Genomic DNA, 27,849 nt, shown 5'->3' with positions numbered 1-27,849 from the left:
TGAGCTTATGGTTTTTCTGAAGCAGCTACAAATTGAATTGCTGGGTGAATACCTAAAAGATCGTCACCAAAGAGTTAACATTGATGGCATAAATTATGCTCTGGCTGGAGAATAGTTAAAGTGGGTGTGCCACAGGGATCTTTACTTGGTCCACTTTTGTTCAATATCTTCATAAATGATATGAATTATTGTACATCTAATATGGCACTGAGATTATATGCTGATGAAACCACCAGCTATTTGTCTGATGCTTCTTTGATAGCATTACAGTTTATGGTTAATCAAGACTTGTTAACCCTCACTTAACATGGTTTAAACAAAATTATCTCTCTATTAACAATGCAAAGGCTCAGGCCATGATTCTTGGTTGTTTGACATATGAATATGAGATCCAAATTAATGGCATCAAAGTAGATGTTAAACCCACTTTCAAAATCTTGGGTGTCACCTTGGATAAAAGGCTTACCTTTAAGGAGCATATCACTGAACAGCTTAAAAAAGTTTATGCAAAGACTGCTACCATAAAAAGAATTTCCCGATTCATATTGGTGAACACTATGATATTATTATATTAAGCATTCATTGTCCCACATTTAGAATATTGTAGAATATTATTTATTGGTCTCGGCAAAGTGCGGGCCAACAGACTTCAAGACACTAATTTAACTTTTTAAGAATGTTTGTTGATATATTCAAATTATTTCGTTACCCCCACCGATGCAGCACCAAACAGTTCTTTAGAAACTATCAGCCTTATTCATTTTTAAATTTAAGACAGGTAGGCTATAATCTCAGGAGTCAATGCAGTAATTGGGCTCAACCTCGTTTTAATTCTGAGTGGCTGCATAAATCTTTCTCCTTTATTGCCAGTAAGGCTTTTAAAACAGCTTTGAAGAAGTTTGACTTAGAATTGCTCTTTTAAGAGGCATGTTTGATAACAGAGCTACTGATATTAATTTAATTGAACATTATAATAGTTGTAGTAGTGACTGTGACTGTCAAACTCAGGTTGCCAAAAATTATATCATTTTCACTGTAAGTTTAATTAGTTGCTAAATTGTTTTACCACTGGCCATGATGAACAAAATGGTGTTGCAAATGTTCAAATAATGAGGCATTTGGAACCCCTGCTTTTGTATGGCCCCCCGAAAGTCACAGCTAATAAATCTACTGAATCTTGTTAAGTTACATGCAACTTGGTGTGGTTGGGAGATGATGCAATTAACTTGTCATTTATGACTCTCCACTGACTGCTCTCTGTGGTGATCTAGGTATTTGAGGATGTTGTTGAGATTCTAGACCCAGAGATGAACATTGACAGTGAAACTGGAGATGACCAGATGCAGGTAAAATTGCAGTTAGTACATTAACCTCTTTCATAACTTTACAGTAACTCTACATTACTATTCTTACAAAAACCAAAATCTCAGGAAAATTGTTAAGAATCAAATGTTTTCATTTCACAGGAGAGTGATGAAGATTCTGAGGAAGCTAAAGGAGCTGGAGCTCAAGATGAAGTTCAGGTAAAAAGTTACATGAAAAATGCAGGCCAAAATTCTCTATGAAGAACAATATTGGGAAATGAAAGAAGGTTTTGTGTCTATTGTGTTATTTGCACATAGATTTACTATTAAAGGGGGCTATATTGGTGCACATGCTATTGAGGAATTGGGCTGTTTGTGACTAGTAGATCGTGTGTGTTGGAATATCAATGTTATGACTGTCAATGAGCTTTTCTAGAAGTTACAGATTGTTGAGCGTGAAGTTTGCGAAGGAGTTAAGGTGTCCTTGTATGTTTTAGCAAAGTTTGCTATGACTCTCAAAGAATTTCTTAGTTCAGTTAATGTATTATTGTAGTGTACTTGGAAGTCTGAGAATTAAATGGGAAGTCTTTACAGATGAAATCTAAGGTGGGATTTACTGGGAGATTCTTACTACTAGTCATTCACAGAGTCATGGCTGACTGAGTAGTACTCAGAATCTAATTCCCATCATGCTTACAAACTATGCCAGACTTAAAATTTACATGGGTGCTCTTGGTGAAGTCCACCTCCCAGAGGAAGGCAGCCTCAAAGAGCATGATGCTGGTTATACCCTCTTCTGGTCAGGGAAACCTACAACACAGAGGTGCTACTGTTGCAATAACTACAAAATTATATACATCTATTAACACAAATATCCAGAATTTGCCTTGACTGTAATACTATAATAAACAATTTGCACAAACATTTCTTGAGAGAAAGAGGTTTCCAACTGTTGGGGTACAGTCATAAGAAAGGTAGTGTTAGTATTAATTTCAAATCCTCATTTTTTTTTTTTTTGCATTCATTTTTTCTTCAGTCTGTTAAGAGTGGAGGGTCTGGAAATATAAGGTGAGGCTATACAACAACACTGAGTTTATATTCTTAACATGTACTTAATGGAATTTTTTAATCGATTCTTAACATACCATTAATGTGTTTGATCATTTGTTGTTCTGATGTCAAAAATGTAATTTTTTGTGACATAGTAACAGTAATTCCGAGTCTGAAAAGGACCAGTCCAAACTCACCTACAAATGGCTCCCCAAACAAGAAGATGTGCAAAAAGAAGAAAGCAAAAGAGCCAGTAGGCGTAAAGCAGAGTCACCAACATCGGTAAGTACCAGACAGTACAAGATTGAAAAACTACCTCTCCAGCTGAGTAATGACATGCGTTAGAGAAGTTTTCATTTGATTCTCAAAAAACCAAAACAAAAGCAATCATAAGTACCAATCAGAAGAAAAGTTAGCCTTTTACACTGTCACATCAGTTAAAGGGAGTCTCTGGGGTTATTTAAACGTAAGATCAATGACATTCTTTAAGTCTAACGCACGGCATTCACAGAAAACAGCTTTAGTGTTATAGTATGTAGTTTTAATTTTAAATATCTTAGCGTATGTGATATGTATTTTTATAGGCTGATGAATTGATCATGTTTAAGTAAAGATTAAATAGAAATAGAAATAGGGATCCTCCACTGTTTTCGAAAATATCGCTTAAAATGCTCTTTAAGTGTCCAAAAGTAGATTTTTCAGACAGAAAAATGTTCTCTCCCCTTAGATGTTGTGTTTTAGCCTCTCAAGAGAGGCCTTCATGACCAGTTCGAACATCCCACAGTCACCATTTTGATCGGCGCGCAAGGCTCTCTGGGGTGATGACGTAAAGTAGTTGCTTGATTCCCTTGCCCTCGGTAAAATTGGTAGCAAAATGCTGCATTGCGTTGCTTTTGAGTGTAGTATTCAAGCTAAAAACAGGAAAGGGGTAAGTCTTTTCAAAGCAATGCTGTTCGAAGTGCTTCGAACACAGACGCAAGTCTTTGGGCAAGGATGTCCTTCCAACAGCATTAATCGAAGCTCATCAAATGGCTGCATCATTTGGAAAATTGTGGAAACGAATTTTGGGATCGTTTTTCCTGTTTTTAGCGTGAATACTACACTCAAAAGCAACGCAATGCGGCATTTTGCTACTAATTTTACCGAGGGCAAGGGAATCGAGCAACCATTTTACATCATCACCCCAGAGAGCCTTGCACGCTGATCAAAATGGCGACCACAGGACGTTCGAACTGGTCATGAAGGCCTCTTTTAAGAGGCCAAAACAAAACATCTAAGGGGAGAAAACATTTTTCTCTCCGAAAAATCTACTTTTGGACACTTAAAGAGCATTTTAAGCGATATTTTCGAAAACAGTGGAGGATCCCTTTAATGATATTCTCCATACTGTTCACGGTACATTTCCTAAGACACTGACAAGGAGAATTTACCTATCAATCAATAGTTTCTACAGTTGTTGATTATTTTCTTTATTCTCATGAGCTTCATGTTTCATTTAGGAGTGGTATTGTAAGGAGAAATAAGATGTTAGTCACTCCCAAGTGTTAAAGGGTTAACATCATCATTAGCCAATGAGAACTAAAAGTAAAAATAAGCAACCCGTTGTAAGCGCAAGAAAACGCTTATGACCAAGTTGGGATTGGTTCTAGTTTTGCATTTTATTGGTTGAAATGGTGGCACAAGTGTCCAGACCAATCACTGTGTGAAGTAAAGCAAAACCAAACTTTGAAAACTACTCTGTGAGTCAATGAAATTACATGTAGGGGGTACTTCCTTTTTCAGGATGCAAGGATACAAGAAGTAACTAAAGAATTTTGTGAGTGGGTGGCTGGCTTGGTGAGTCTCATTTTAGTTGGTGATTTAAATGAACAGGGGTTTAAAATATATTATGAAGTAGGTGTCAGACTCTGCAAAAGGAGGTGATTGTGAAAAGTTCATTAAGAGCCAAAAGGTAATAATTTTGACCAGAGTAAGCACCACATGTTATCAAGTAGCTGGCAGTCACCCGCTTGTCTTGAAAATAAATAAATGATCTGGGTTTCAAATGTCTTGATTTTCTTCCTTTTTCATGATTTAAAGGGTGGCCAAAGCAACAATATAGAAGAGTCAACAGTGATGAGTTTATTTGCCAGTGGATATGAAACAAAGGTTAGTGTATTCTAGTTAGTAGATCATACTTAGTAAAAGTCAGTGAAAAGATCAACAACTTTTTAGCCCTTTAACTTCCAAGATATAATTGTAAATTCTCCCCTCTTGCTGGGACATATTTATTTTCAACTTAGTTTCAAGAATTTGGTGTTACATTAGTGAGACAACTCTGAGTATTCTCATTACCTTTTTGCTGGATAATTTATGGATATTATATGGAGAAGTTACAGGTTAATCACTTCTGGGAGTTAAAACGTTAAGTCACAATATTTTTATACTTGAGTTACTTCATTTAGATTTAAGCCACTATAGACCAACATTTCATGTTTGTAGATTGAACTTTTTACCTCCCCCCCCCCCCCCCATTCCCCCACAATAGCTTTAGTAAGTCACTGGTCATACTGGAGCGCTAGGCTAAGATTTAAAACCAAATGGCTGTTATTTTGTTTGCAGCCTGCACTGTCAGTACCTATCCATGTTGTGGAACTGACAAATGTTCCACCTGAGTTAAGAATGAACACTGGATCTCCATTACCAAAGCCAAGTGAAACAAGACAAGTGCCAGAAACTGAAAAGGAAAAGGTACAGCACAAATTAAGACTGCTGTAACAGTAACAGGGGTTTTAATTAAAGCTGGTAACCAGCAATTAAGTGCTCCCCCCTCCTCTAAAAGTCCTTTAACTGCCATCTTGTCAGCCTGCTCTTGTGTTTGGGTTTTGCCTAACAACCCCTACTCCTTCACAGCTGCTTATCAAGAAAAAGTGTCATTACAAAATTCATTGTAATGAAACTGGGTATAAGTTGTATCTGATCTTTCTGTGGAACCAAAAAAATCTTCCCTTTTTACTTAATTTTTTTTTTTTTTGTTTTCTCATTTTTTAAAGTATTCCTGTTTTCCTTGTTATGATTGACTCTTTAGTAGCAGTAATATTAATAATTCAAATAAAAGTGTTCATGATTTTTCTGAGCTTCAGATTGGGTTTTTAAAAACATGAACTTCTTGTAGGAGAGTTTATGAAAGTAAGAATATCATTGATGAGTTGTTGTCTGGAATTTGTTTGTAGGGAAAAACCAAGTACACTCCAAGCTGGGTTAAGGTTAAATACGGGGCATGGTACCTTAGCCCCTCCACATGGAAAGCACGACCTGATGACGAACCATTACAGGATCCTAAAGCACAGCAAGATAAAACACTCTCTGAGTCCAAGAAGAAAAGCCAGAAATTGGTAAGACTGTCCCTTATATAAACACTAACACAACTAAATAACACTGACTCTCTCTATTGCTGCTTTTAAAAATGAACATGGCAGCTATACTTTCACCACAAAAATACAGAGCACTTGCTTGCCAAAATCATGCCTGCTCTACAGGCTTAAAGTTATTCTCTTTCATTACCCCAGAGGGTGAGAGAGGGGTACACTGGGAAGGAGACTGCACCTGCACATCTACACCACCACCACCTAGTCAAAAACATACAATGTTACAACTTAGAGAGATACTTGTGTGTATTAAATAAACTTATGTCTCACTCCACAGGATAATGTGCTTTCCACCATGCATGGGGCAAAAGCATTCAAAGATTTTATAGACAAAAAGAATTCTAGAGTACCTGAGTTTCTTGAAGTGGTAGCTGAACACCAAGAACCCAACAAACCTGACTCAGAGGAAACACCACAAGATGGTCGAAAGAAATTGCGTGCTCTTAACGTTGCCAAATCACAATTTGGTTCAAATGAATATGTTTTTTGAATGAGTTGATATTTAGATAATGCTAGAGGATGAAGTAAATCTGATTATAAGAATAGAATGTTAAAGGTCTGAATAAATGTGATCATAAAAGTCTGCAAAATGTTGTTTTAAATCAATTTTAATTTTTCTTTCCAAGAAGCACTTCAAATGTAACAAATGTAAATACATTATCTTTGTAAATACTTTGTATTATAGTACAATATTTATTTGATATTAAAAATAATATCATGTACTTTAAGTAGTAAAGTGTTCAAACTTGTTCCGAGAAAGAATAATTTACATGAATTGCTATCATCTTTTATCTCCAATAAAATCTCAAGCTTGTGATACAGTACACTATCCAAGTGTACCTGTCAAAATATTTAGTCCACTGCTATAAGAAAGAGTCCAGCCATCAGTGCAGCTGCCCCAAGTAACATGACAATAGTAAACCAGTGACGCTCGAACCAGGACGGTTCGATTATGTCTTCTTTTTGCTTCCTTGGGCGCCGTTTCTTCCCTTGCTGTTTCCTCTCAAACCATTCCAGTTCCTCCTGGGTTAATAATAAGAATTAAGGTATAATTATTATGTCTGTAATGAAATGCTAGGGGATAATCTTGTGATGGACAGGTATCCAATCCAGGAGGTAGTAGTAGTAGTAGTACTTTTAGTTGCCTCATGCTATTGAAACAGGGATAAGATTTGGCTGCATGAGCCACTTGGCTGTAAGTGCAGAGTGAGTTAACCTTTACCTAACTTCTAGTCATCCCAAGTACGAGGGTAAATGAACTTTTCAAAATTATCCAGGCCCATAAGTTCAAAGATGAAAGTACAATTCAAAATGAGAGTTCATTTTAATTTGCTTGTTTAAAGGGTTCTGGGTGATGTAAGTCAAGTTTGACTGACCTGTTGGGCTTTAAGTTCCTCTCTTTTCTTCATCTCATTCTCTTCACTTAACAATTTCTTTTGTTTGGCTTTAAATGCTTCACAATCTTCATTGCATTGTAACTTAGCTTCACCCTTCTGCACCATATGGCAGGGAAAATCCTTGTATTACCAAAAAAATAAAAAAATCACATTACATCCACAACTGATCAAACTAAACAGCTAGCACAGTACACTTGCTGGTGAGTGCTCTGTGATTTACTGTCATATCAATCGAGCCTGTAAGAAGGCCCTTATCAGTGATGCTGCAGCCCAAGTATTTCTTCATTGGTGAGAAAGTTTGAGGCCTTGAACAAAGTGTGTTGGCAAGAGTTCTCCTATAGGCCTGGCAATGAAAGCCAGACAAAAAACAAATGAGAAACCAAGTTTTGGTCAGTTTAAGATTAGAATCTGAACATTTTTAATGGTGGAAGTTTTTGGACCAATTGCCAGATTGAAGTATCCAAAAAGTAATGCAATGCCACACTACTTTTTACTCCCAATTACTCTGCATTAGACCATGCATGCATAAGGCTTGCCTTCTTTTTCCGGCGACAAGGACACCTCACAGAGGACTTTCTGTTGCACAACTCAGAGGATGGGCACGGGCCATAATGACAGTTGGATGAACAACGGTGACCACAGACTGCTAGCTTCTTTGGACATTGATTCTTGCATGACATTAGTTTATTGCGTGTTTGCTCATCCACTGAGGTTAATTCACTGGGAGACAAAGAATCAGAAAGAGAATGATTACATATGTTTCCTACAGATATAACACTAGCAGCATATGAACTTTATAGCATTCCCCACAGTAACTTACCTACAAGACACATAAACCAGCATCAAGCGACAATGACAAGGTAACTTGACCATCTGTTTACATTTTGGACAATCTCCTGACAAAATAAAGACAAAAAAGTTGCAAAAGCGTAGTCACTAAAACATGGAACGACCTACAACCACCTACAACCACCTAAAACCACCTAAAACCACCTAAAACCATCTACAACAACCTACAACCACCTCAAAAAAATTCAACAACCACCTACAACCACCTCAAAAACATCTACAACCACTCGCAAACAATCTAAAACCATCTAAAACAAGGTATAAATGTCTGAAATAAGGCGAGACGACATGTCACGTACATGAAATACGAGCATCGAACAAAACATCCACTCCCCCCCCCAAAAAATATCTTACTCTCCCTGGTCCCTTGTAACCATTGGCTTAAGTCACGAAATGAAATACGAGATCATGCTAAGTATAATAGAAGAATAATTAAAGAACTTTACAAAATGAACTATCAAGTCACAAAAAATAATAAAATAAAATAAAAAACTCGTAGTCGAAAGACTTACTTGATTTAGCTTTTTCTACCCTGGGTACCAGTGAGACGTTTTGGTTCACGTTTCATTTGTTTACATAATAGCACAAGGTAGGGTTTCTCTCTCTCTCGGAGTGTGCCTCACTGCTGTTTTGTTCTGAGGTGGCGGATTACATTCCTAAGGACAAGTTAATTTTCTTAGCATCTGTTTATCATCCACCAAATATGTTTGTACATTCCCGGTGACTCCTTTAGATTAACCCTAATGTCTTTCACACCCGTTTCCTGTTTCATCACGCAAGGCTAAACTCCCCGGCGTCACGACAAAGGAAACGGAGACTAGTAGGTGTAATCATTGTTAAAAATGTTATTGAAATAAAATCTATAATGCAATTGATTCAGAAGAAAACAGGGTAAGACGAGCCGAAATTAATAAAAATGATTTGAAAAATTTTAAAAGTGAATGATTGTATTTAAAGTAATTTACCTGGATTTTTATATACCTTTATTATGTTTTGGAAGCCAACTCTTCTTGGGAGTGATGGGATATGCCCGCTTCTTGTTTTCGCTTTGCTCGTTGTAAATACGTCCCCACCATACTATCTTGGAGCCTGGCACAGTCTAGAGTAGCTGGTGCTTTACGAGCTAAAACGGAACGAAAAATTTGGATCACATATTCGGGTCTGCCCTCCCCGCCAAGGGCCGTCACTGGTAAGAACGTTTTGATTCATTTTGCTGAAAAGAATCATCAAATATCACTATATAATGTTTTCTAATTCGTGCAACTGTAAACGGGTTAATAGTTGTATAAAATCAGGCTCTACAAATGAGACACGTGGATTCTGCGAGAGACTACATCTTGGTTCACCCTAAACAATGGGGAGGGGGGGGGGGGGAGGCTAGGACTAAAAAAAAAAAAAGGCTAGTAGAGAAAAGTGTGGGCCGGGGTTGGAGGCTAAGATTGGAAAGTAGAAGAGACTGGTTAAAACGATGTACCATGGTTTGCTTGTGTTTCCGGAAACTTTGAATCCCAAAACTAAAGTTTAAAACTTTATATACAGTCATAATAGTCATCTTGAATTCTATATGTGTAGTGTAACCGCACTGTCTTTTCGAATTCCCCACTCCTGCGAATAGCGAATATGGAAACTCTGACGAATCCAGAAAAAGATTCGTCTAGTTGAAACGTCTGGAAAGCGATCAGGGAAAGTTGGTCGGCAGGCATTCTTGAAGAAAAGGGTATTTGTAATGCAGAAAAGACGCTAAGTTCATCAATGTAAATCAAATTTTATTTGTTAAAAGATGATGCTGATGTTACATATGCCGGGCCCCGCTTTCCGCCGATTAGCGCGAAGGCAGGGTTATATTTTGACTGGGGTTTCTTTTCCTCTTGTTAAAAAGCATTTTCTCTGATAATTTTCTTTATTTTTTTTTTTCAGAGCATGCAGTCAAATTGTATTAAAAAACGAATTATACTGAAAGTGCTTTTAAGGCTCTCATATACGATTTCAATTTAATTTGCACTAACCCTGGGTTACCTTAACCGTGCTTCGATCAACCTGGCCTTGAAAGTCAGTAGAGTTATATCCATAAACCTTTTAATTGCGATGTCAAAAGTACATTGCAATATCTGCTTTACGCTGCAGTGCTAAGTGTATGAAATCCGCTACCTCGACATACACATCCATCTTAAATAAGGCCTGTTTCAAATGTCGTGCTAATTCCGTTCTAAGCTAGCTCGACTTCAGCACAAATGTTAAAATTCAGTCTTTGCAACCTAGATTCAAGTTCCAATTTCTTTCTTTTTGAACTGTAACCGACATATATTTCTAAATACATGTATGACTAAATGTGTTTTCTTAAACCTTTGTCAACTTTCATTCAAGTTGCTATAATTCTTAGTTGCTATAATTCCTAATTTTTTAATTGTAATACCCATGTAATTTTCGAATCAAGAATGGAAATCTAATGCATTTTCATAAACCCAGTATTTACTAAAAGTGTTTGCAACTTTTTTGACATGTCGCAATTTCTTTGAACTGTAACCAACAAATATTTACAAATTATTCCTCAAGCCGAATGGGCTCTGAGCCAATAGCCCATTCGGCCTTCGGCAACTTTTATGCAAGTCGCAATTTCCTTAATTTTGAACTGTAACAACAAAAAAAATTCCATTCACTTTTCTGGAAGGGAAACTTGATCTACAACTTGATCCTATGCCGACCAATTTAGTAGTCGGCATGTCCGATACGCTTCTCCCTATCATCACTAAGGCCGTGAATTCCTCGCTCTCCTTGGGACACTATTAATGTAATGCGCATTCGATCATATCTTTTTTGCATGTTAGACTGCGCAATATAAGTAATAAACATTATTATTATTATTATGGGCAGAAATTGAGGACAGCATGGCCGCTAAGCATGCGCATTACGGATCCTAATGACCTTTACAAATGTCTGACTCTAATAAGGATTTGTATGGCGAGAGAGAAATTCTTAATAATTACAATGAACTGAAAAGGATTTTCACACCAGCGAACGTCGCTATGTTATTGTGGCAGAATGAGGCTACTTTGTGCGTAGTTTTGAGGTCCTTACTCTCGTTTCCTCGGCAAATTACGCCAGCGCCATGTATCTCGCCATACAAACACTGTATATCAGCTAAAATTACCAATATTAAAGACGAGAAAGGTGCGGCCGAAAACCTGCGAAAGTCGCGGTACAAACTTGGGCCTATTATCTTTCATTTTAAACGATTTCTACGGCAGAATGTTGCATCCAAAAATTTCCTCAAGAAGTTAAAGATACAGATGAAATTACGAGCCAATGGCGCCCGAAATTGCCGAAGACATGAACAGTTTTGTCGCTTCTGCAGCACAAAACAAGATTCCGCCGTTTTTGAACATCAAAGTCGGAAAAGCTTACATGAAATATATCATTATACGTGGGAAAACCGCTGTTTTGCATAGATAGCAGCCTCCGATTGTATTTTTTATCTGGCTATGGTGTGATGTCCGTGACAACCCGTGACAGCAAGCGTGACTAGAACGTATGGGTATGCGCAACTCTTTTTTTAACGAAAGAAAGCTTTTGGTGCTTTTACATTGCCTTTAAAGATGTAAAATATACTTTAAAGCTTGATTCTTTACTTTTAACAACAATTTTGACATTTCTGTGCCAATATTTTGAAAGAAATGTAAAACAGGCATGAGCCCGCAAATTTGACCGCTGGCTGTCGGTGATTTCTGCCCTACTTCTCTATAATGAGCCCTTTGGCTTCCAGTACCGCCTGCCCTCCTTCAGGAAGAAATGGAAGGGTACGGGCAGGCACAGTAATAGCAGAAAAAGAAAAGTTTTGATCGTACTCCTTGAGACATTGTTTGAGGTAATGGAAGTAAACATTACCCGAGTATTTGACTACTTTGCCTGTCTTTTCAGTACGTTCTCTAATTCCTACACTTTTCACTATCACCTTGTCTGTCAAATTAAACGCTGTCCTACATTGTTCGCATCGTTGTACAGTCTTGGGGCAAAGTTTGTGGTCGTCCCTGCTCACCAACTGGTATTGTTTTCCAGTAATTCTTTCCGGGTCCAAGAAACCCAGCGCAGGACCTTGCGACGAGCTTTTTGTAACCTACAAGAAAAAAGGTTTCCGTCAATTACATTATTCCATAAAAGGACCTATTGGTTTTCACGACAAGGGCCTGTTTCATCCTACTCGTGATTCCCATAATGACGGGCCGTCTAGGTATCCATTTCATATTATGCTGCAGTGTTACCAAAAAATTGGCGAGAAACACAACACGACCAATATTACGATGACGAAAATAACAAATCAACAAACGAAAAAAAAGCACAAATATACACACAAATAAACTACCTGAAATAGAATGGCTAGATAATTAAAAAAGGGACCGAAAACCAAAATTAAAACTAATAAACATACAATTGAAATTGTTAAAGTAAGGGAAAAAGAGTTACAATTACCTCCCACTGATTATTATTGGCGCCTTTGTAGAGTCGCAAGGGAGTCACCACTTGAGGCTCTGGATCTGTTCTAGTTAGAAATAGCTCCGGCTCTGGAAGATTGCATCTTCGTACTTTCTTTGAAGGAGCTGCCTTGAGACCAGCAGCACTCGGCTTCTTGTAAGTGTTGTAAGATTTGGGTGTGAATTGCCGAAAACTAGACAAATGCTGCGCCTGTCGCTGGGGACCCCATTTATTCCAGGCGACGGGATCGACCAGGAAGTGTTCATATCCAGGAGCAAGGCGATATTTTCCCAAACCTCTTAGGGCCCTTTCCTCCTCTGCGTAGAATTCCTTGGTCCAACCTTCCAGTGTTTCGGTCACTTTGGCAACTTCTTTTGGCACTTCGCTCTCCCGCAAGCGTTTCTTTTGTAGCTTATGCTTCAATTCAAGCCCGTTGGTATAGAAACGCCCGCCTAGCCGAAGTTCTTGGCGAGCTGAATAAATGAGGCAAGTCTTGAATTTTTCAGAGCGGTGCTTGTCAAACCATTCATAAAAACCTGGGACCAGGCCATCCCAGACGTCCTTCAAGCTCGCTAGCTTTGCTTCATAGTCAGCTGGGTCTTCTGAGTCGGCTAGACCGTTTTCCAGTAGTATCTGTTGTTGACATCCGTAGATGTCAGCCATAATTCTCCTCTGTGTGCTTTCGTTACATCCCATTGTTTTCAGCTTTTGGGCATCTCGTTCTTTCATGTGTTGTGTGCACCACACGTTTTGAGCCTCCTCAAAAATATCTGTCATGCCTTTGGCTATTGCCTTGTCGAGGTCATGACCAACCTTCTTGATTTTAAGTAGTTCTGGCTTGGCAATGGCTAATTCACCTGCAAACCTGCGATAGGTTTCGCGGTCCTTCTTAAAGTGCCAGAAACTAGGGCCCGGAAATTCAGGGTGCTTTCCATTTCGGTGGTTTATCAGGGCCTCGTGACTGAAAGTGGTGTCTGTAAGCCACAAACCATCAACTAGTTCGAAGGTTGTGTCCACTTGCAATATACTGTTCCCAAGTACACAGAATCTGTGTACATCCTCTAGCACATGTTCAGGAATGTTTACACATGAGTATTGTGTTTTCGTAAAGGACACAGTATTTATGCTTGATACGCTCTTAAGGCTCGATATCAACGATTCCGCTTCGCTGTGCTTCTCAGCAGTATCCCGTGTTTCTTCAGATGCTTTCTTGTGGAACTTTCGGTTTTCTATCATTTTTGGTCCTGAGATAGTTTCACTGACAGTTTGACAAACTTGTTTTGACATTGTAGCGTATATGTTATCAATAGACAGTCCTTGGTCTAGATACTCGTCAATCGTCTCAGAAACTACAGGATCTTTCCGGAAATAGGCTGATACCGTAGGTTTCATGGCGTTACCATGGCGCTGTAAGATAAACTCTTTAGTTCCACCTGCCCACTTATACATGACCAAATACCAAGGCTTTGGTTCTCGTTCATTGACTGCTTTAACTGTGACAAAAGTCCTTGAAAATGACGGGTTGGCTTTGTTCGTTTTGTAATGTCTTGTAAGTTCATAAACCTCCTCCGGCGGAACATAATCCTTTTTGTAGCCTTTCGCTGCTTTTCTATTGGCAAAGAACAACCCATTTTCCAAATGGACTGTACGAGACCCGGAAGTACTGCTGTATTGGTAGTAGCGCTTTGCATTTCCTTTGGAAAGGTATGCTCCGTTATCATCTGCTTCTGCAGAAGCTATGGGTATCACCCTCTGATCGAGAGTAAAAATCTTATCCTCCCTTATAGCAGAGGGCTTGTGTTTCAAATCTAATTCTTCCGGGTTTTCAAGTAGGATGTTTAGGATAGTACAATGGTCCATATCTTCTGTTGTTTTTAAGCTTCTGAAAAAAACAATAAGTTTCTGTTTGAATAACCTAGTTTTGATAAGTGGTAATTTATTACACACCGAGGACCCCATTTTTGAGACTCATGTATAGATGAGGGTTTTATGGATACTAAGTGACTGACGAATGATGACTAAAAAAGATTGAATAAAGAAATGAAACAGTAAATAAAGACATGAATGAATGAATGAATGAACAAAATGAATAGAAAATCTCATGGGATATGATTGGAAAAAGCAATAACCAATGCTATGCGTTCTTTTGCTGAGGGGGTAGCTCGAGCAGAAACGCCATTCGCGTACCCGAACGAAACGCCTGTCGTCTAGGCTACTTACAGGAAATATCTAATGGACAGTCCAAAGAAAACGGGAGTGAGTAGTTCCGTTTCATTATATTTTTAAAACAAACGTTCCTAACACGTTCGTGATTATCCACTTTCACAGTCATAGTCACAGTCCTATTTATATAGATACATATTTATTTTCTGGAAACGACAGTGGAGACGAGGAGCATCCCCGTCGAGGCATTCTGCCTAAAGAACTCAGTCCGGTTCTTATTACCCAGTCTTTAGCCCGCATTTCATATACCTAGTGCCAGTTTTATATCCAGTCCAAAGTTTTATACCAAGTTCGTGCTTTATACTGACCCGGTTTTGGCTTACTGTAACAACAAGGTCAAACAGTTACATACTTGTCTTTATCCATTAACAGAGGCATGTTTTCTGTATCTTCTTCCATCTATGTATAAAATGAAATATAAGGAACTGTAATAATTATATTAGTCGCGGAAACGTTGCTTTCACTCGGTGGGCGTAACTTTGTACAACTAAATAAGAGGCTATGAAAAAGAAAGTCAGTTTTTCCGATTTAATGAATATTTGGTCAAAAATGTCGTTACCAACAGTACCACCCGTCTTAAGTTTACATTTAAGAGGCGAGTTCAAAATCAAACTTTATGGAAAAAGTCTGATGATGTTTTAGGGGATCTAAGTGGGTTATAAACTTCGGAAGCGCCCGTCAAAGACTTAAATAGGCTCCGTTTCCGCCGTCTCCGGGTCTGGTCTTTGATCCTCCTCCTCCCGGGGGGAGGGGGGGGATGAGTGTGGGCTCATTTTCCCGAACAGCGGCTGGTAATTGACGCCTAACTTCGACCCCGCTTCTCCCACTTTGGTTTGCATGGGTTCCCTGTGTAGTAGCCTCATCCATCGATAGCAGCTTCCGGAAAGAAAACAAATTGCCTCCTTCATTTTCGGGTTTTAAATCTCAAAAGAAGTCTCCATGAATCCAGTTATGATGGTTCTCAGAAACAGGCAATAATGGTCAGTCGTTAAACAAATCAGCAAGTGTCAAGTGTTCATCTTTGGCTGCTCGAAGCGTTCTCCTGATTTCAAAACTTAATGGCAGTATGCTTCTTGTAAACGATTATGTGTATATGTAAACATTTGGAGAGTTTGCCAGACACGAGTTCACAAATCTTTGATTGGACATTCTGGGCGCTTTCCATTGAACCCGAAATTCCGGAAATTTTTGTTTACACATCGAAGGTTTGGTCCGAACCGAATATTCGGGATCAGCTCAGGAGGTGGTCCACCTTGATCGGTTTGGTCATTTCGATCCGTGAGACCGAAGTGTCCCTTTCCATTTGGCAAAATTGTTGTCCCAATACCCCTCTCTTTTATCCTGCTTACAAAACCAACAACCAACCAAACGCGCAGTGGCCTAGGTCGGGTCTATTCAACCGGAATGTATCGGGCACGTGGAACTTCCGAAATTTCAAACCGGAATTTTTGTTGAATGGAAGGCGTCCTCTTTCTCTCTCTTCGGGGGAATAACACTCAGTCCCAAACAAGCAAGACGAGTGAATTAACGGCTAGATTATCACTAGCAGAGCGATGGATGATTACAGAATTCGCCGACAATCATATTAGATGTGGTCACACTACGGACTTTTACCAAGGTAAAACCGATTTACCTAGGGCAAATTCATCAAAAATCTTACGAGTTAAATTAATCTCGGGGTTTGTTTTACCTAAGTAAAAAATTCTGGGAAAGTCGCACTACCGCTATCGGCTTCCAAGGTTTTCACGCACAGTTGAATTTTTTGGAGCATAAATTCAAGAGAGCAAGATGCGCAAGGATCTAGCCGATCAAAGAGACGTTTTTTTCTTTTATCTCGCTGTTACTTCTTACGTTAATTCAATGTCTCAAGGTGAAACAGGCGAAGACGTAGACAACCCGTACCCCCCAATTTTTTTCATCGCGTGAGCTATGTCCGGTTCTGTCATCAGGACCTTCGCCGATGAGTGTCTATTGGCTAGCAACCTAGGTATTTCTTTTTCCCAAGCTATCGCTTTGGGGTAGCTGTCAAGGGAAAGTCTATTGTTCTCGAAACATATCCAAGCCCCAGACGATAAAATTTCCCTGAGGTAAGTTACCAAGGGAAAAATCAGTCGCACTTAAAAAATCAATTTCCCCAGGTAAAAAGTCTGAAGTGTGACCACAGCTATTGTGTGCTAACTTATTCCTTGCTCACCGATGTCCTTCCGGGAATAATACAGTTTTAAAAAAGGCTAGAACGCGCGAACGTGAATTGATCAAATCCGTTCATTTGTCAGACTTACTCTCATGCAAATGAAAGGAATTGTATGTAGAAAGTAAAAGAGAAATCGCGAAAAAATAAAACTTCTAATTAATTTTTGTCTTATGGTTTAGAATAAATTATGCTTTCAGATCAAAGCTGCGTAAATCGAACTGAACCAGTGCATAAAACTACGCGTTTCCTGTTTTTTACTCTCACCTATTGTAAGTGTATGGAATATGTGAGAAAATCTTAATTTTGAATGGGTATATTTCAAAAAGCTACGCAACGATCAAGAATACTAACGACAATATACAGAGCGGGGGCAGCTGTAGTGTCAACTATTACTTGTCGAGATATAGTGCGTCTTACCGTTAAAACCTTGAATGATTTTAATGTACCAAAGAGGCGGCGGGGATTAGTAGTTTTGACACTCCTGCTAGATGGCAGCCCGTAACGCACAGCGCTCGATCTCGACGATATTACGCGAAAATTGGGGACTGTGAACAGTCTATGTATTAATAGTCTCCGTGAACAGCTTTTGTTACTCACCTTTCGTACTTTATTTGGAATTTTCTTTTCTTCATTCTCTTCGTTTTCATCCGAATCACTGAGTACCACTATGGCTAAAAAACAGTCACATTAGGTGTTATATAACGTCGTGGCTTTCAATCGGGCTGGCGGAGATAACAACTAGACGGATTTTAAGAGAAAAGGCGGAATTCAAGCAGTTTAGAGAAAGTATGAATAAGAAGGAACTGTACGTACCTTCCGGATTTTCCTTTCGTAAGAACGCCATCGTGCCTGCATTCATACCGCTCGCAGTTGTACGAATGGTGACAATTATGCAATGGTGACTCATGACCACGTTTTGCTCCCGCTAAGATTCTAAATGAAATTTTCCAGACATATTCCAGGTTTCCCACCATATGTAATCACTGGTAATGTGACATTTTAAACATGATTTTAAAACAATTTAAAATCACAAACCATCAGTTGTTGCTTAAATTATAATCAAATTGTCGATAAGTTTCACAAGAGAGAGAGGAAACAAAATCAAACTCATATCCCAGCCCTCCCAACATATGAGGACAGTGCGGTGGAAGGTTTGTGTTAAGCTTAATGGTTGATGACGCAAGGGACCAGGGAGAGTAAGAGTAAGAGTAAGATTTTTTTTGGGGGGAGGGGGAGTGGATGTTTTGTTCGATTCTCGTATTTCATGTACGTGACATGTTGTCGTCTCGCCTTATTTTAGACAGTTATACCTTGTTTTAGATGGTTTTAGATTGTTTGCGAGTGGTTGTAGATGTTTTTGAGGTGGTTGTAGGTGCTTGTTGAATTTTTTGAGGTGGTTGTAGGTGGTTGTAGATGGTTGTAGATGGTTTTAGGTGGTTTTAGGTGGTTGTAGGTCGTTCCATGTTTTAGTGACTACGGTTGCAAAAGGCTCCAAATCAGAATTGACCATACTGAAATTTTGACCATAGTGAAATTTTGTACTACAAACTACAGCTAAATGTGATCATCCTGAAAGAAAACTTGACATGAGAAATTACAATGAAAAGGTCAAATGAAATTTTTAGTACAAAGAAAACTTTCATCAATTGTTCTCTCACCCTTGTGACATGGCAGAGGGCAAAGATGTGTGCATCCCTCTGGACGAGGCTTCTCACAGGCTTCCTCGCAATCCTGGCATTCTTTACCTGCCTAAATCAATGGTATAACCAAGACCACAATTTTCAAAACCATGATCTTTTTTTTTTTTTTTTTAAGAATCATGCAGCCACTCACTCAAATTTCTACAAGGAACCTTACTGGTTGGGGGCAACGGAGAGAGGAAGGTGCTATTACCACTGCCTGATCTATGTTCACATAAAACCAATCAAGACACAGTGTTGTTATTATCTCCAAGTCAGTACAGGTTTACCTGTTGATTATCCACCTCACCAGTGACAATATGACATTCCAGTTGACAGGTGTGGTTTCCACAAGGAAGCTGACGGCCACAGGGTCGAGCACATGAAAATGGCTTTGCAGATGAGCAAGGAAGAGAGCTGATCTGGGTGGGTAAAATAGCGTCATGTTAACTCACTAGAAATAAATGATATAGAAACTTTAATTTAAGAATTTTAAAAATCAAAGGAAAAAACATCAAAATGGAAATGTAAGAAAACACACCTCATGCTTGCCATAGCAGCCCCTAAAAATGCAATAATAATAAAAATAAACTGAAGGTAATGAAGTTTAATGGAAAAAAAAAATACATTCCAAATTACCATAGTGATTGCAATGTCCTGCATAGCAGTCCTATTGTTTCCTTTAAGCAGAGCAGTAGAACTCAGGAGTTTTCCAAATGCAGGAGGAAAAAGAGAGGCAAAAAGGCAACAAGGAAATAAAAAAGATTCCTATACAGGCTATAATGCTATTTTCTGCTTACATCTCTACTGGAACAACACATGGAGGACAAGGCTCGGGTCCCTTGTTGGTGCTGCCTGAATTGGAATTAGATACAACTGGGAATCCATTGGCAGATGACTAGAAAAAAAAACAACACCTCTAAAACATATTAAGTTGAAGACAATGCCACTTGGTCAAGTGGGTATTATCACTTTACCGAAATCAGTCATGGGTCTTATAATTATGAATATGACATTCATAGCTAATGTCAAACCTTAAAGACTTTTGATTGGTCAGGTTTGTTGTCGTGGCAGCCAACAGGACAAGGATGTCCACAAGGAAGTGGCAGATTGCAGCGCTGGCGGCAAGGAGGGCAAGAGCCATAATGACAGTGATGACGCTGGAAGAAAAACAATGACAACTTTACAAACCCATTTCATCACAACATCATTCTCAATCACAAATATTTTTCTGTATGATCCTTTGTACATGTTGTGATGTAAAATGAAATTCTGATCAAAATGGTTTAAGAAAAGTAAATTAGTTTTGCACTTACTTTTGCTTCATATACATGACCACAACCCATAACAACAAACATAAAAAGAAAAAGCAACTAATAGAAAAAGTTTTTAAACTGTTTTCATTGATAATTAAATATTACGTTATTAAAACTTACTTTGCGTTTTGGGTGGTGGCAATCTGGAGGGTGGCTGTAAGAAACATGATAAATATTTCACTCCAATATTCAATCTCAGTTCAAAGAGAGGAGAAAATGTAAACAATTGGAAGATATGTCTGTGGTGATCTATAAGAAATATAATGGGAAGCACATTTACCCTAGGTAACACATCTCAAGATAGCCTTATTGACTACAATGTTTTTTTGGGAAGTAGTTTCATCTGATCTTGGTAGCAATGATCAAAAGGGACAAATAAATGTAAGATCTGATTTTGCTTGGATTTTTAGAAATTAAAGTACAAAATCTGTGAGACATTAGAAAAAACCCAACACCAGAAAAAAAGTTTTCTGAAAGTAAATGTAATTCATTTGAAATAAATAAGGAGCAGCAACCAAACCTGCACAGTTCAGCACATTTAGGTGGTTTGGTGACTTTTTCACGTCCACACGGTAAAGTTAGGACTGTAGAACCACAGAAACACTTCACATCCACCTGGAGGGGACATGGGTAACATGGTCCTACATATAGGAGGGCAAAAATAATGAAACCAATATCACTACATGTTGAAAAAAGCTAACTAAAGTTTGACAGTGAAAGAACTAAGATTGCCTCCGTCAGTTCCTAAAATTACAAAAACTGCAACAAGCACAATCATGTAGCCATCAATTTGACACAATGTACAGTACCTCTGTGACACTGTGATGGACATTTGTGGTTCCTGCAATTCAGGTTTCGGTTACAAGTTTGTTCACATGGGGGACAGCCTCCATCACAACACTACAAACAAACCACATGATTCAAAAAGTAGATTCAAATAGCGAGAAGCATGCAATTTAAACTTTCAGTCTACATAAACATTTTTAGTGGCTAAGGTCAGTTATTCACCCCACCTTCCGTTTACAAGGATGACGCCCACACTGCCTCATCTTCAGACACTTAATGTCACACAGATACTCTTGTGAACAGAGCACACTTTTCTCACGCTTGCCACAACGGCAAGTTTTGGTGACTAACCGTCTGCAAACCCCACAGGACCCTGTATGACACTGCTGGGAACATTTATGTCTGCCACAGGCCAAGGGCTTGTCACAAGTGCCACCACAGGTTGGAATATCTTCTGTGCAGGGCAATGACAGAGCTAAAAGAGACATCAGAAAGCTTCAGCATGTTAATGCTGTAAATGTTTTTATTCTCCCTTATTTATCAAGTTGAAGTCACAAATTAGTTTCTAACTGTTGTTATCAAATGTTTATAACTTCAATTGGTTCTTTCTTAAAACCAATTGACATTTTCTAAAAACAAAACTAGTCCTCTGAAAATCAATAATAAAGAAAATGGATATCAAACACAAAATAATTACAAGTTTGTCCACAGGGACATTTTCTTTCTCCTGTTCTTGGGCAGTCACCACATTCATTTGCATGGCACAGTCTCTGACACATCTGTGATGGCCACATGACAACACTTTGTTACAAACCTGAAAGATTGAGGGAGTTGAAAAGAAGATACAAATGAAAATAAAATCATAACTGCTATCAAATTATTAGTGATAAAAAACTTCTTGATTAACAAATTAGGATTAAGATTGTGCTGGACATTATTGAAGCTTTCAATTTTAATTTAATCATCAGATAAAAGATTACCTGTTCACATTGCCAGTCTGGACTGGCACAGGGTCTTTTACTGGTTATTTTGCCACACAGACAGCTGTGCACACTCTCTTTAGGGCATGGCAGACAGTCACCTGCAAAGCGTGGGGAAAAAACTTGTAATAGCAAGTTACAAAAGGTGTAGTCAAGCATAACTTTACGGTTCTAAATTAAAGGAAATAAAATGAGAAAATGCTATGTACAAGGCTAACAAACTGTTTTTCTTACCAGCATGGCATGGGGACTCACAACTGTGTTGGCCACAAGAAAGTAACTTTCCACAAGGCTTTCCACAAGACCAAGATTTAGCACTGCAGCGTCTGACCACGGGTACCTGAGATCCACAGTGACAGGATGCGAAGACAGTCTTTGGACAAGGAGGACAAGGTCCTGTAAGAGCAACATGGAACAGTACTTTGAAGTGATCAATTTATAACTTCTCGTCACCATTTCAATGCGTAATTATACCCCAGTGAGGACATGCGGAGAATTTAAAAACTTATTAGCTAGAGTGTGTCAACTTGATGCAACATTAAATTATAACACTAGAAGTATGTAGAGGGCGTCTGGTAAGATTTGTGGGTGATTCTGATGTGTCTTTGTTATTTTACGAGGCGATAAAAGTCCGAAATTGTATCGAACTTATATTAGGCTCCCCGTATCTCTTTAGCCGAGTTAAAGAGTACTGGAACCTGTGACGCAACGGTGGCAACACCAAGTTTATCAAAGCAGCAAAGTGAGTGTGGAAGTGACTGTTTACAATCTTATGCTCCATGCATAACTGTAATGCCAATTTTCTCAGCACTGAAAAAATGTGTTCAGAGTTATTCAATGATCCAATCATTGGATGCCATCTTAAGTCATTTTTCCTGGCACACCAAAAGATACTGGTACAAGACTTAGTAGAACAAGAGTACTAATTGATAAATGCCAAGTGTCCAAAGTGTTAATTAGTGCTTGGCTCTTCTCTGTTGCTCAGCGAAATTTGTTGATATACAGATTCCTTCAAAATCTAAGGATGTCTTCACTTCACACATTACTGACGCTTCAGCATTGCTTCCACTGATTTCACCATTAAATTCTGTTGAAGGGTAAGGGCCTAAATGACAACGAAGGAATGTGCCTGATGATTCCTTCAGCTAGAAATAATAAAGAATGCCACTGGATCTAAGGTTCTAATATCAGAACTGATGTCACATTTTTTGAAAACATCCTGCAAAGTGAAAGTAGAGAGCATTGTTTGTCAATCTTCTAACTTAGACAATGGTAGGAGACGTTCATTTCCCATGCACGAGATTACTGTGTGATGGATGTCCTTCCCTGGGGTGGGATGGCTGGGTTTCAGAGGGCCCCATTTAAACTAGCTATCTGCTAAACTGGGCTACCCTGTAGAAATATTCGTAAATACAATACAAAAATACAATACAATACACTGATTTACTGTTTACAATCTTATGCTCCATGCATAACTGTAATGCCAATTTTCTCAGCACTAAAAAAATGTGTTCAGAGTTATTCAATGATCCAATCATTGGATGCCATCTTGAGTTATTCTTCCTGGCACACCAAAAGATACTGGTACAAGACTTAGTAGAACAACAGTACTAATTGATAAATGCCAAGTGTCCAAAGTGTTAATTAGTGCTTGGCTCTTCTCTGTTACTCAGCGAAATTTGTTGATATACAGATTCCTTCAAAATCTGAGGATGTCTTCACTTCACACATTACTGTGACTGCTTAAAGGCTGACGCTTCAGCATTGCTTCCACTGATTTCACCATTAAATTCTATTGAAGGGTAAGGGCCTAAATGACTACAAAGGAATATATGCCTGATGATTCCTTCAGCTAGAGATAATAAAGAATGCCACTGGATCTAAGGTTCTAATATCAGAACTGATGTCACATTTTTTGAAAACATCCTGCAAAGTGAAAGTAGAGAGCATTGTTTGTCAATCTTCTAACTTAGACACTGGTAGGAGACCTTCATTTCCCATGCATGAGATTACTGTGTGATGGATGTCCTTCCCTGGGGTGGGATGGGTGGGTTTCAGAGGGCCCCATTTAAACGAGCTACCTGCTAAACTGGGCTACCCTGTAGAAATATTCGTAAATACAATACAAAAATAGAATACAATGCACTGATTTAAGACAGATAATTAACAGATCTGAATTGTACCTGGATGACAAAGCAGAAGGCATTCATGTCCACATTCAGGCTTAAGAGGTTTGCTACAAGACTGGCCACAGGAGTGTGGTGTCAACCAGGGGTCAAAAGATGGGTTGACCTGAAATTATACCCATTACTTATAATTATGTGACTAGACTCTACAAATCTGCTACCTTATACCACACAGACTCTATAAAATGGTGCTGGCCATTTATCAAATTTTAAGCAATTCCATGGTAGTTACGAAAATGAAGACCCTGAAAACGAAGACCTAAGACCCCCCTATGAAAATGAAGACCTGTTACGAAAACAAAGACCCATTATGAAAACAATAAAAACAATAAAGCAATACTGAAACAAGACACCTGAATTCTTTGCCAGCAAAAACCACAGAGAGTAATGGTGTGAAAACAGGTAGTTTCAAAAAAGAAGACCCCAAAAATGAAGATCTAAGACCCCCCCAAAAAACAAAGACCCACCATGAAAATGAAGACCCCCTACGAAACGAGGAACCCCTAAGAAAATGAAGACCCCCAATGAAAACGAAGACCCATTATGAAAATGGAGACCCATTCTGAAAACAAAGACCCCCTTTGAAAACGAAGACCCATCATGAAAATGAAGACACATTACTAGAACACCATTACTCCCTGTGGTTTTTGCCGGCAAAGAATTCAGATGTCTTGTTTCTGCATTGCTTTATTGTTTTTATTGTTTTTATTTTTTTTATTACTGTTTTTATTGTTTCCGTAATAGGTCTTTGTTTTTGTAATGGGTCTTCGTTTTTGTAGGGGGTCTTCATTTTTGTAATGGGTCTTCGTTTTCGTAGGGGATCTTCATTTTTGTAATGGGTCTTTGTTTTCGTAGGGGGGTCTTAGGTCTTCATTTTTGGGGTTTTAGTTTTCGTAACTACCCAATTCCACTGCAGCACTGTTCAAGGGTAATATTCATTTGAGGACAGTATTCAATGCAAAATCAATTCTCAAATCATTGACAAAAATTATGGTACATAATCACCTCCTAATTACGTAGTACGTTAAAAGTAAGTTAAAAGTCTTGCTATTTTGATATTAATATCAAAGATGATACTTTGCTTGTAGCTGTACTGTCTTGCTACTTTTTTTCCTAATTGTACTCTACCTATAAATGAAGCATTCTTTTAATTGGAAATAGTACTTATCCAAAGGAGCCACACTGTATGGCAAGTTTGCCTTTACCTGCTCTGTCTAATGGATGGCAGCATTAAAGCAAGTGTAGCATTTGACAGGGAAAATAAAGAGCTCAACCTCAAAAAACTTAACAGAATGATGAACAAACAGTGGAAAAGAAACAGCCAAATTCAATAATTTCCTAATTTCATTAGCTACCGTACCTGCTTTTCACAAAAGCAGTAGTATTCTGTAGGACAGGCTGACTGCTTGAATTCACATCTGCATTTAGGGCTGCATTATTGAAACAAAAAATACCAGCTATTAAATAAAAAAAAAGTAGAGGAAAAAAGCTAGGAAAAAGTAAGTGTAACAAAATAGACCCAGCCAACTTATCTATCGGACCTTGGCCAAAACTTTTGGAAGTCCATTTTGGTAAGCAAATGCATTGTACATACCAGTACCATGGCAAATCAGCAGGATTTAAAGTATCATCTGAGGTCAACTGAGTATAAGCAGCTCCATCCCTGGCCCACTTTTGAATACATTGCAGGTGAAGAATTGAGTAACACAGGCTGCAGCTCCACACCTTTAAGTAAAAAAAACATCTATCAAAGGAGGAAGTTCTTAAAATAAGCATTTCTGAAGGACTCGAACACATACATCCCGTTTTTACACTCAAAAAGAACTTCTCATTTCCCCTTTTTTTCCACTTGAACTGTACATTATTAAGCATTATGAAGGAGTTGTGAGGAGCTCATAACGGGTTGTTATCAGCAAAATTTATCCTAACATATTTTCTATGAAAAAAAAACTGGCTTTGGATCCTTTTAAATATTGCTGTATTGTTTGGGAAAATTCAAAAATCTTTTACAGAATCAAGCCTTTCTTGGCTCTCTGCCGCATACAAATGACAATCAATTCAATTCAGAACTTCCCTCATTGCATTGACTGTCAGTGGTTGATACAAATTCATCTCTGAACCCCACCCGTTAGAAACAGGCGATTTAATCAGAACACTTAAATCTTAACAGTGATTAACATTAATGACTACTGAAATGTATGTAATCTATTGTTTATTATCAGGTGTGTGCTACTATGAAAGAACTATATGCATAATGAATTATGGGGTTTTATATAAATTTTGCCATGATTATATGTACTGTATTTATTCATCTATAAGCCGAGCGATTTTTTCACAAAATTTTTACCAAAGTCTCGAAAATTTGAGCTAGAGAAGGGTTCTCGGCTTATAGCCGAATGTTTTTCCAAACATAATTTTTTCGAAACAGCAAATTCAAAGGAAACATAGATATATTCGTAGTCACTAAAACATGGAACGACCTACAACCACCTAAAACCACCTAAAACCATCTACAACCATCTACAACCACCTACAACCACCTCAAAAAATTCAACAAGCACCTACAACCACCTCAAAAACATCTACAACCACTCGCAAACAATCTAAAACCATCTAAAACAAGGTATAACTGTCTGAAATAAGGCGAGACGACAACATGTCACGTACATGAAATACGAGAATCGAACAAAACATCCACTCCCCCTCCCCCAAAAAAAAATCTTACTCTTACTCTTACTCTCCCTGGTCCCTTGCGTCATCAACCATTAAGCTTAACACAAACCTTCCACCGCACTGTCCTCATATGTTGGGAGGGCTGGGATATGAGTTTGATTTTGTTTCCTCTCTCTCTTGTGAAACTTATCGACAATTTGATTATAATTTAAGCAACAACTGATGGTTTGTGATTTTAAATTGTGAACCAAAACGTCTCACTGGTACCCAGGGTAGAAAAAGCTAAATCAAGTAAGTCTTTCGACTACGAGTTTTTTATTTTATTTTATTATTTTTTGTGACTTGATAGTTCATTTTGTAAAGTTCTTTAATTATTCTTCTATTATACTTAGCATGATCTCGTATTTCATTTCGTGACTTAAGCCAATGGTTACAAGGGACCAGGGAGAGTAAGATATTTTTTGGGGGGGGGAGTGGATGTTTTGTTCGATTCTCGTATTTCATGTACGTGACATGTCGTCTCGCCTTATTTCAGACATTTATACCTTGTTTTAGATGGTTTTAGATTGTTTGCGAGTGGTTGTAGATGTTTTTGAGGTGGTTGTAGGTGGTTGTTGAATTTTTTTGAGGTGGTTGTAGGTTGTTGTAGATGGTTTTAGGTGGTTTTAGGTGGTTGTAGGTGGTTGTAGGTCGTTCCATGTTTTAGTGACTACGTAGATATATTCCTCCATAAGCCGAGATATTGCATGCAGAAGTAAATAACAAAACCAGTTGAAGTTGGTCTATTGCTTAAATAGCGCTATCTACTGCGAGGATCGTGCACCATATGTATTTGTTTATGTGGTTGCTTCCAAAGGAGCGGTTCGTTGTTTCCGGCGCGTAGTAAATACGGCTTACTGTTCGTCCTCGGTGTCGGCGTGGAATTTGTCGTCCATCTCCTCCTCATCCGCTAGTTCTACCATTTCTTCCGAGTTGATTGCTTCCTCTTCCATGCATGCCGTCTAGAGTAATTAAAGATTCTGCAGGTTTTGAACGTTTATAGATCTTGCGAAAGTGTTTTAAGAATCTCGAAACTGACCAACCAGAATTGCCCATTCCCACCAACTCGTCACACGTTACGGTGTTGAAATTTGCAACGATGATGATGATGATAAACTTTATTCGTGTGTCAATGTAGTCAGCTGATGCTAATTGAGGACACGTAAAAAGAAAACTTACCTTGGCTTCTCTGCTCTGTAACCCAGTAAGGTAATTTCTCATCAAGCCACGGATATTTCAGAGTGTAACGGCCCATCGTTGTGCGTTTCGCTGACATCTCGAGCTCTCCATTAAAGAGAC

At 38.5% G+C, this 27,849-nt stretch overlaps 3 protein-coding genes and 1 long non-coding RNA gene across 5 annotated transcripts in view; 2 read left to right on the top strand and 2 right to left on the bottom strand.

Annotated features, from left to right (window-relative positions):
- The window catches only part of LOC111342327 (protein FAM47E), a 9,846-nt gene extending 3,363 nt beyond the window's left edge, over positions 1 to 6,483 (top strand). Inside the window, exons 5-13 of one of the 2 annotated variants that reach the window (XM_088732469.1) lie at positions 1,272 to 1,346; positions 1,467 to 1,523; positions 2,341 to 2,372; positions 2,510 to 2,636; positions 4,137 to 4,190; positions 4,434 to 4,502; positions 4,956 to 5,084; positions 5,567 to 5,728; positions 6,039 to 6,483. In XM_088732469.1, the coding sequence (XP_088588595.1) occupies positions 1,272 to 1,346; positions 1,467 to 1,523; positions 2,341 to 2,372; positions 2,510 to 2,636; positions 4,137 to 4,190; positions 4,434 to 4,502; positions 4,956 to 5,084; positions 5,567 to 5,728; positions 6,039 to 6,251 (918 nt within the window). In that variant the 3' untranslated portion in view covers positions 6,252 to 6,483. The remainder of the gene's footprint in view (positions 1 to 1,271; positions 1,347 to 1,466; positions 1,524 to 2,340; positions 2,373 to 2,509; positions 2,637 to 4,136; positions 4,191 to 4,433; positions 4,503 to 4,955; positions 5,085 to 5,566; positions 5,729 to 6,038) is intronic. The other variant, XM_088732470.1, reaches the window with a different exon arrangement.
- Positions 6,352 to 27,849, bottom strand: LOC148722738 (NF-X1-type zinc finger protein NFXL1-like). Its single transcript, XM_088732468.1, is given in 21 exon segments — positions 6,352 to 6,784; positions 7,138 to 7,278; positions 7,695 to 7,878; positions 7,979 to 8,054; positions 18,550 to 18,640; positions 18,861 to 18,992; positions 19,112 to 19,133; positions 19,371 to 19,468; positions 19,605 to 19,730; positions 20,007 to 20,040; positions 20,407 to 20,527; positions 20,696 to 20,786; positions 20,900 to 21,147; positions 21,370 to 21,451; positions 21,454 to 21,486; positions 21,653 to 21,753; positions 21,887 to 22,048; positions 23,836 to 23,944; positions 25,199 to 25,268; positions 25,433 to 25,563; positions 27,730 to 27,849. Coding segments are annotated over 21 exon segments (2,265 nt in total). The 5' UTR covers positions 27,772 to 27,849; the 3' UTR covers positions 6,352 to 6,613.
- Positions 8,309 to 10,349, top strand: LOC148722739 (uncharacterized). Its single transcript, XR_015991476.1, has 2 exons — positions 8,309 to 9,196; positions 9,925 to 10,349. It is a non-coding gene; the product is annotated as an uncharacterized LOC148722739 (long non-coding RNA).
- Positions 9,757 to 18,133, bottom strand: LOC111339677 (uncharacterized). The gene is made up of 5 exons (XM_088732467.1): positions 17,705 to 18,133; positions 17,489 to 17,562; positions 15,050 to 15,096; positions 12,472 to 14,356; positions 9,757 to 12,118 (listed from the first exon to the last, which is right to left on the bottom strand). Exons 1-5 carry the CDS (start codon positions 17,796 to 17,798, stop codon positions 11,735 to 11,737), a joined length of 2,484 nt encoding a protein of 827 aa, XP_088588593.1. The 5' UTR covers positions 17,799 to 18,133; the 3' UTR covers positions 9,757 to 11,734.

This window comes from Stylophora pistillata, chromosome 9 (genome assembly GCF_964205215.1).
Source record: "Stylophora pistillata chromosome 9, jaStyPist1.2, whole genome shotgun sequence".
Lineage (NCBI taxonomy): Eukaryota > Metazoa > Cnidaria > Anthozoa > Scleractinia > Pocilloporidae > Stylophora > Stylophora pistillata.
This window is presented reverse-complemented; position numbering and strand designations above follow the sequence as displayed.

Bases quoted from the DNA above. Each gene is read 5' to 3' on its own strand.
- LOC111339677 (XM_088732467.1), bottom strand. From the start codon at position 17,798: ATGAGTCACCATTGCATAATTGTCACCATTCGTACAACTGCGAGCGGT. The intron at 15,097-17,488 runs GTGAGTAACAAA...TTTTATACATAG, and splicing joins TTCCAAATAAAGTACGAAAG to ATGGAAGAAGATACAGAAAA. The intron at 12,119-12,471 runs GTAATTGTAACT...TTTTTCTTGTAG, and splicing joins CCAATAATAATCAGTGGGAG to GTTACAAAAAGCTCGTCGCA.